The sequence below is a fragment of the Pristiophorus japonicus genome, chromosome 2 (genome assembly GCF_044704955.1).
Source record: "Pristiophorus japonicus isolate sPriJap1 chromosome 2, sPriJap1.hap1, whole genome shotgun sequence".
NCBI lineage: Eukaryota > Metazoa > Chordata > Chondrichthyes > Pristiophoridae > Pristiophorus > Pristiophorus japonicus.
The window spans coordinates 198,422,732-198,432,200 of record NC_091978.1 but is presented as its reverse complement, the minus strand read 5'-3'; the positions used below and the strand labels follow the sequence as shown (position 1 = coordinate 198,432,200).

Here is a 9,469-nt window from a genome sequence, read left to right as displayed (position 1 = left end):
TAACTTACTTTGAGGGTGTTAACTTTGTCAGTATTGCCCTGACAGAGTTTCAAGAGAAATGCTATCTGTCTTTTTGCTATGTAGTATATAATGGATTTGATTTGACAAGAGTCTGAAGAGCAGAGGTCCTGTACTGACTAGTGCAAAGGAGAAAAGTGGTTTCTTAAGGCAATGCTGGGCTACCAAGTAATCACTCAGATATGAGACAATGCATCATTCATCATTTCCAACCCCCACCTTAAGAGGAAAACAGGTAACCTCCCCCTTTATTTACAAAATGTTTTTCATATTTTACAAGCTTCATTTTTATATACATTTATTCCAACAGCTTGTAAACAGTGCAATGTCAAATGGAATACACACATGATTAAAAATGCTCAGGACAAAACAGTTATAAGACAATCCAAATTCAAAATATTTTCAATTATTTTCCTACGCTATGTTTTTCTTTTTCTTTCCAAAAAAAACCCCAATTTAATCCTTAACTGCAAAACATATACTGTAGGCTAACTTACCCAATGTGCAACTGATTGTTAACTATTTATATATCAGTGAAAAATTACTGCTCACTCTCAGCAAATAATCATGTAAGCATTAGCTTCTCTGATGTGACTCAGAATCATAACATAAGTCCCTGTCAAGAGTCTGCAGATAATCAACAATCATCCTTGGCAAAGAAGAGGAAAACAAAAAAGAAAAATTTGAGAAGAGAATTTTCAGCATACATTTCCGTCATGCACTTTTGAATGTTCACCTCTGAATTGAGCAAGTAGGGCATTGCCCAATTTAAGGGGCATCAGACAGGGTGATTTACCATATCTGTTCCGACCTTTAGGGCATTTTGGACCCTTTCTGACAATTCTGCCGTATCAGCATCTTCAGATTTTCCCAATATTTCTGTTCCAATTTCTATTTCTGTTCCTGGAATTCCTTTCCCTTTCAGTAAGGTCTTGAGACACTTGTCCAGTTTTTTAATAAAAAGATCCACATCTTGTTTTTTTATTCCAATAGCTGATGCAGCATTCAGGTAAGGGCATGGATAGCGATTAGTGTGAGACATAAATCCTTGGAAAGTGTATCCATTTATAATTTGTTCTGAGCCGACAGGAACAACTCTGAGGCAAGAGAAAGAAACAATGTGGGTTTGGCTCAAGCTGCATTTACATCCATGTTCAATTTGACCCAGAAAAACCCCACTGTAGACTGGATTCAAAACCGTCAATCATTCAAAATTTGAATAATACAGCAACAAAGTACAGAAAAATACACTGTAGAATGAATTAAAAATTCCCTCCTGTATATAGATGTGGGGAAGAGTCTGTTTTTAAACAGTCGGTGTATGCAGTTCACACACCCAATACAGACATTCATGATCCTCATATGAAAAGGAAAACAAAGCACAGGTCGATCAATAAGTGCATTAAGAATGCCAATTACTCAGTTACTCACCTGGCTCCAGATACCAGTCTGGTGAAAAGCATAGATCCAAGCTGAGTGACAGCCTTATCATTGTGCTCATGGAATCGTTTCAAGGACATTGCTAAAATGAGTGGAAAAACAAGGAACAGTATGAGGTGGCTGCACAGTATGAACTTCACATAAAGCATGCCCCAGACAATGTGTGTTTCAAGACAAAACATACCAGTAAATAAAACTGCAACAATGAGGGAGATGGCAACAAAAACACAGACAGTGGGCAGTCCAGACCGAAACTGAGAATTAATGTTCTGCACATGTTGAACTTACAATCACGGCCTCTGAGAGGCACTGAATTAAAGTAATGCAATTTTCTACAGACGACAGGCAAAATCAAATAGCCAGAAAGAGCATCACCATATGGCACTCCCACACACCTCCTGGCAACTGAATACACCGCAACAAGCAGTCGTCCCAAGGCTGCCAAGGAATTATCCTGGTTAAAAAGACGCAGAAGAAAAAAATACCAGAAAATCTTCTGAATTAACCAAAGAAATGGGAATCAATGACCCGATTTATCTATTATCTATCTAATCGTAGCCAAAAAATCAGCTTCAATGGCTTCTCTTCCCACTCCCGCATTGTTACCTCTGGTGTCCCCCAAGGATCTATCCTTGGCCCTCTCCTAGTTCTCATCTATATGCTTCTCCTTAGCGATATTATCCGAAAACACGGCGTCAGTTTCCACGAGTATGCTGACGACACCTAGCTCCACCTTACCACCACTTCTCTCGACCCCTCCACGGTCTCAAAATTGTCAGACTGCTTGTCCAACGATGAGCAAAAATTTTCTCCAATTAAATATTGGGAAGAACGAAGCCACATAAAAGGTTACTGCACAAGATAAAAGTTCACGGGGTTGGGGGTAATATATTGGCATGGATAGAGGATTGGCTAACTAACAGAAAACAGAGAGTTGGGATAAATGGGTTATTTTCCAGTTGGCAAACAGTAACTGAGTGGGGTGCCGCAGGGATCGGTGCTGGGTCCTCAACTATTTATAATCTATATTAATGACTTGGATGAAAGGACCGAGTGTAATGAAGCCAAATTTGCTGATGATACAAAGATGGGTGGGAAAGCAAATTGTGAGGAGGATACAAACAATCTGCAAAGGGATACAGACAGGCTAAGTGAGTGGGCAAAAATTTGGCAGATGGAGTATAATGTGGGAAAATGTGAGGTTATCCACTTTGGCAGAAAAAATAGAAAAGCAAATTATAATTTAAATGGAGAAGAATTGCAAAGTGCTGCAGTACTGAAGGACCTAGGGGTCCTTGTGCATGAATCACAAAAAGTGAGTATGCAGGTACAGCAAGTAATTAGGAAGCCAAATGGAATGTTGGCCTTTATTGCAAGGGGGATAGAGTATAAAGGCAGAGCAGTCCTGCTACAACTGTACAGGGTATTGGTGAAGCCACATCTAGAGTACTGCATACAGTTTTGGTCTCTGTATTTAAAGGAAGGATTTACTTGCATTGGAGGCTGTTCAGAGAAGGTTCACTAGGTTGATTATGGAAATGAGGGGCTTGAATTATGAAGATAGGTTGAGTAGGTTTGGCCTATACACATTGGAGTTCAGAAGAATGAGAGGTGATCTTATCGAAACATATGATAATGAGGGGCTCGACAAGGTGGATGCAGAGAGGATATTTCCACTGATAGGGGAAACTAAAACTAGGGGACATAATCTCAGAATAAGGGGCCATCCATTTAAAACTGAGATGAGGAGGAATTTCTTCTCTGAGGGTTGTAAATCTATGGAATTCTCTTCCCCAGAGAGCTGCAGAAGCTGAGTCATTGAATATATTTAAGGTGGCGATAGACAGATTTTTGAGCGATAAGGGAATAAAGGGTTATGGGGAGCAGGCAGGGAAGTGAAGCTGAGTCCATGATCAGATCAGCCATGATATTAAATGGCGGAGCAATCTCGAGGGGCCAGGTGGCCTACTCCTGCTCCTATTTCTTATGTTCATGGTCTTTGGTCCCTGCCACAAACTCCATTCCCTATCCACTGACCCAATCCCTTTCCCTAGCATCTGTTTGAGGCTGAAACGGACTGTTCACAACCTTGGTGTCATATTTGATTTTGAAATGAACTTCAGACCACATATCCGAGGCATAACGAAGACTGCCTATTTCCACCTCCGTAACATTGACGGTCTCCGCCCCTGCCTCAGCTCATCTGGTGCTGAAACCCAAATCCATGCCTTTGTTACCTCTAGACTTGACTACTCCAATGCACTCCTGGCTGGCTTCCCACATTCTACCCTACGTAAACTGGATTCATCGAAATCTCGGCTGCCTGTGTCCTAACTCGCACCAAGTCCCATTCACCCATCACCCCAGTACTCGCTGACATACATTGGCTCCCGGTTCCCGATTAAAACATTTTTATGCTGGTTTACAAATCCCTCCATGGCCTTGGCCCTCCCTATCTCTGTAATCTCTTCCAGCCTCTCAAGCCCCCCATCCCTCGAGATATCTGCGCGCCTCAAATTCCGCCCTCTTGAGCATCCCTGATTATAACCGCTCAACTATCGGTAGTCGTGCCTTCAGCTGCATAGGCCCTAAGCTTTGGAATTCCCTCCCTAAACCTCTCTGCTTCTCTATCTCTATTTCATCCTTTAAGATGCTCCTTAAAACCTACCTCTTTGACCAAGTTGCCGTAATTTCATCTTATGTGGCTTGGTGTCAAATTGTTGTCTTATAAGACTCCTGTGAGGTGCCTTCGTTCCCCTAGTATTTCCAGGTGGTTATTCATGTCTTCCTTCGTGAAGACAGAACCAAAGTATTTGTTCAATTGGTCTGCCATTTCTCTGTTCTCCATTATAAATTCACCTGATTCTGACTGCAAGGGACCTACGTTTGTCTTCACTAATCTCTTTCTCTTCACATATCTACAGAAGCTTTTGCAGTCAGTTTTTATATTACCAGCAAGCTTCCTCTCATACTCTATTTCCCTCCTCCTAATTAAACACTTTGTCTTCCTCTGCTGGATTCTAAATTTCTCTCAGTCCTCAGGTTTGCTGCTTTTTCTGGACAATTTATATGCCTCTTCCTTGGATTTAACACTATCCCTAATTTCCCTTGTTGGCCATGGTTGAGCCACCTTCCCCGTTTTTATTTTTACTCGACAGGGATGTACAATTGTTGAAGTTCATCCATGTGATATTTAAATGTCTGCCATTGCCTATCCACCGTCAACCCTTTAAGTATCATTCGCCAATCTATTCTAGCCAATTCACGTCTCATACCATCGAAGTTACCTTTCCTCAAGTTCAGGACCCTAGTCTGTGTCACTCTCCATCTTAATAAAGAATTCTACCATATTATGGTCAGTGACTGTTGCTTCGTAGACAAATGCCTTTGAAGTCACCTCTTCACTAACATTACATAGGTTTCTGCTAGTTGGATGCCAGCAAGCAGAGATCCTGTAGGTTATTTAAGGATGTGTGTGCAGAGTTCTACCGTGACCCTATCTGGGATGGTTTGGAGTTAGCCATGTAACCTGGGTGCTGCCAGCATGTACCTCTCATAAATTTTCCAGTCTAAAATTGCAAGTGCACCAGTTAGGAATAACAAATGGCACTCAGTATTCAAGGGGGTTAATCAAATTAGCCATTGAATTAAATTGAGAAAACTAATCATGGTTAAGTTATAAATACTAAAGCTATGTACTGTAATATCATGCTACAATGAATGTTTATATGGCAATTAAACTGGTATCTTGAAGTCATAAAATTATAATTAGTTTGTGATAACATTTACATAATCTAAAGCAAAAATAGTAGAGATTGAGCTTTTACTCTATTACTGCTGTGTTTGGAAAAAATAAATTAAATAATTTTCCAGATAAGTGTACTTGAATTGATAAAAATCAATTAAGGACTAGCAGCTGCAAAGCATCTCAAGTGTCACTACTATTGGAAGATGCCTGTGCGTGAGTTCTTTTAACGTGGGATGGCCGTTGCACACCAGCTACCACACGGGCTTCGCGGAGCAAGGTCTTGGTCCAGTGGCAAGGGGGTCCGAGACGACTGGAGACCAGGCTCCACTGTATGGGCCTAGTTGCCTTCAGTGAGGTACGAGCCGTAAGCTCAGCGCTGAGCAGCGCCTTTAGGGGAGATGGTGAGAGATCCGAAGTGTGGAAAGTTGGGGTGAGATATTTGACGTAATGCTTCCCTCTTCCAGGTGTTAGCTCCTGGCTGTGGGCAGGCATTGAGATCCAGAGATTCATTCCAAGATGGTGGATGGGATGGCAGCTCCGTCGGGAGCTCTCCCTGAACAAATTTCCCCCCAGCCATCCGCTGCTATCCTTCACTCTTTCTCTCCCAATCTCTCTCTCTCTCTCTCTCCCCCCCCCGCTCCCCCTTCCCTCCACTGTTTAAGCTCCCCCCCTGTAAGAATGAAGATTAGACCAGCATCACCTACTTCACCGATAACATTCCTGGTCGCAGATTGAGATACAAGAATATTTTACGAGGAGTAGTGGGTGGGATGTAAATTATAAACTAAAACTGAACAAGCCACATGAGTTATATAGTGAGCAGCACAAATGGGAAATAAACCACAATCATATAGTTCTTCATGTTAATTCTGATTATTCTACACCTCAGGTAATGTTTAAAAAAATTAACAATTTCCACTTGCTGCTCCATTGTGGCAAAATCACCCCCAAACACGGACATGTTTTATTGAGATGATGTCATTGTAATTCTTCAAAACAAGTTTAGTGATCAATTATTAAAACAGAGAAATCTGGAGCTGAAAGTGCTTTTTAACAAAGGGCAAGAATCAACTGAAAAACCTGCTTCCTCGGTGTCGCTCTCACTTTCTTATTAAAATGACCAAAGGGAAATGGGTTCAAGAAACTGATTTTCTTGCAACCTACTGCTAAAAATAACCAGCAGATCCTGTCAATATACTTTTAGCACATATTTTCTAAAGTCATAAATAGCATTTCCCTACTTTACATTAGTACTACTTTAACCATTAAGGCAGGAATTTAAGTCTCAATGTTGAATACGTGGGCTGCATCACAACAGTAAGAAAGCCAGGTTCAAAACAAGTTCACTCATTTTATACTTATGCTGATCATGCCTAATTAATTTAAGGCACTGATGCAGTCTTGACGTTCAGGCAACATTCATAACTATGACCCAAATCCTTCAACTGGATTGCTAGCTTGTAATAATCTTGTAAGAATTGTAATGAATGAATGAAGATCATGGCAGAGTAAAGCATGTTCTGAGCCAGACTCTTACGAACAATGTCACATGCATTACATACATCATAATCAGAAAAATGAATTGCTGGATGTAATTGGCAAAAAGGTACTTCCACTATTACCGTTAAATCTTGCATGAACATATGATGTCAGAAAGCAGGAAAAACAATGGCTGCCGCTTACAAAATGACACAGGAAAAACTGCATGCTACAGATCTCATAGGAAACACTAACTTTCAATGTTCAATAGCTCTATATCAAGGCTGCAAGTAAACTGAGAAAATGCTAACTGCTGTGTTATAGTGACCTCTAGTGCTAAAAGAAATACAGAAAGTGCTGGAAAACACTCAGAATGGTTCTGATTGAAGTCAATGGGAATCAGGAGGAAAACTCACCATTGGCTGGAGTCATACCTAGCACAAAGGAAGATGGTTATGGTTGTTGAAGATCAATCATCTCAGCCCCAGGACATCGCTGCAGGAGTTCCACAGGGCAGTGTCCTCGGCCCAACCATCTTCAGCTGCTTCATCAATAACCTTCCCTCCATCATAAGGTTACAAGTGGGGATGCACAGTGTTCAGTTCCATTCGCAACTCCTCAGAAAATGAAGCATTCCATCTCTGCATGCAGCAAGACCTTAACGACATTTAGGCTTGGACTGCTTAGTGGCAAGTAACATTCACAACACACAAGTGCCAGACAATGACTATCTTCACCTCCCCATGACATTCAACGGCATTACCATCGCCGAATCCCCCACCATCAACATCCTGGGAGGTTACCATTGACCAGAAACTTAACTGGACCAGCCACATAAATACTGTAGCAACAGAGGCTGAGTATCCTGTGGCGAGTATCCCACCTTCTGACTCCCCAAAGCCTTTCCACCATCGACAAGGCACAAGTCAGGAATGTGTTGGAATACTCTCCACTTGCCTGGATGAGTCATCATCACCATAGGCGGGTCCTCGATCGAGAATGACTTGCTTCCACACCAAAAGGGATGAGTTCACAGATGTTTCAATGAAGGACCGATATTCCAGTCCTGAACTCCAAGTGAAGTGGGATTTTTTTAATGTGCAGGGGCCGTTGCACACCAGCCACCACACGGGCTTGACAGAGCTAGGCCTTTATCTAGTGGCAAGGGTTAACCAGGACGACTGGAGACCTGCTCTGCTGCACGGACATATCGCAGTGTGGGCTGGCCCGTGCTGCCCCTGGGCCTTTGGCTCTTCTGGCCCCCTTACACTCATTTGCCGCACCTCCGCACGATCTCTTGCCGCTCCTCCGCCACAAACATTTGCACCTCCGCCACGATCTCTCATCGCACCCCCGCACCAAACATTCGTTGAACCAGAATTCGCCAGAATTTACTATAAGCAGGGCATCTGCCATTCGTTAGACTTGCCCCTGCAGCCTTCCGTTCCAGAAAGTTGCTGAAAGAGTGAGCTGCTAACGCAGCCGCAAGAGAAATGTGCAACCGGGAATTAAACAGTGGGAGAATGGAGAAGGCGGATGAATTGATTCATAGAATCATAGAAATTTACAGCAAGCAAGGAGGCCATTTCCTACATTACAACAGTGACTACACTTCAAAAAGTGCTTCATTGGCTGTGAAACGCTTTGGGGTGTCTGGTGGTCATGAAAGGCGCTGTATAAATCTAAGTCATTCATTCATTTCGGTCCAACGTGTCCGTGCCAGCCGACAAAGATCTATCCAGCCTAATCCCACTTTCCAGCTCTTGGACCATAGCCTGTGGCACTTCAAGGGCATATCCAAGTACTTGTTAAATGTGGTGAGAGTTTGTGCCTCTACCATTCTTTCAGGCAGTGAAAAAGATTCCTCTCATATCCCCTCTAAACTTCCTATAAAAAAGCATACCACTACAACTTCCAGCGCAAGCCGTTCCAAGTTTGCGACGATTTCGAGGTGGGCGACTGGGTGACATCACCAAAACACGCTGATCGGAGCGTGGCCAGGAACATTGGCGGGGCCCAAGGACAGCGAAGGAGCGGGAAGGTCAGGGCGGATGGGCGGCAAGAGATCGTGGCAGAGGTGCGGCGAGTGATTGAGGCGGAGGAACGATGGGAAAACGTGGCTGAGATTCGGCAAGTGATCGTGATTCTGGGCGAGTGTAGTTACAACACTCAAGAAGCTGGACACCATCCAAGACAAAGCAGCCCGCTTGATTGGCACCCCATCCAACATTCACTCCCTCCACCATCGGCGCACCATGGCTGCATTGTGTACCATCTACAAGATGCACTGCAGCAACTCGCCAAGGCTTCTTCGACAGCACCTCCCAAACCCGCAACCTCTACTACCTAGAAGGTCAAGGGCAGCAGGCGCATGGGAACATCATTATCTCTAAGTTCCTCTCCAAGTTACACACCATCCTGACTTGGAAATATATCGCCGTTCCTTCATCGTCGCTGGTCAAAATCCTGGAACTCCCTCCCCAACAGCACTGAGAGAGTACCTTCACCACATGGACTGCAGCAGTTCAAGAAAGTGGCTCATCACCACCATCTCAAAGGTAATTAGGGATGGGCAATAAATGCTGGCCTTGCCAGCGACGCCTACATCCCGTAACGAATATTAAAAAATGTCTCTGATGAAAGGTCATTGATCTGAAACATTAACTCTGTTCCTCTCTCCACAGATGCTGCCTGACCTGCTGAATGTTTTCCAACATTTTCTGTTTTAGTTTCAGATTTCTAGCATCGGTTGTATTTTGCTTTTGCTCTGGTGCTAAAAGCTTT

At 43.2% G+C, this 9,469-nt stretch overlaps 1 protein-coding gene across 5 annotated transcripts in view; it reads right to left on the bottom strand.

The window, feature by feature from the left end:
- Positions 1-220: 220 nt before the first annotated feature.
- sepsecs (Sep (O-phosphoserine) tRNA:Sec (selenocysteine) tRNA synthase) overlaps positions 221-9,469 on the bottom strand; it is a 109,689-nt gene continuing 100,440 nt past the window's right edge. For all 5 annotated transcript variants that reach the window (XM_070863451.1, XM_070863457.1, XM_070863462.1 and 2 more), the window contains 2 exons: positions 1,450-1,540; positions 221-1,115 (listed from right to left, as the gene is read on the bottom strand). In XM_070863451.1, coding sequence (XP_070719552.1) covers positions 797-1,115; positions 1,450-1,540 — 410 coding nt within the window. In that variant the 3' untranslated portion in view covers positions 221-796. The remainder of the gene's footprint in view (positions 1,116-1,449; positions 1,541-9,469) is intronic.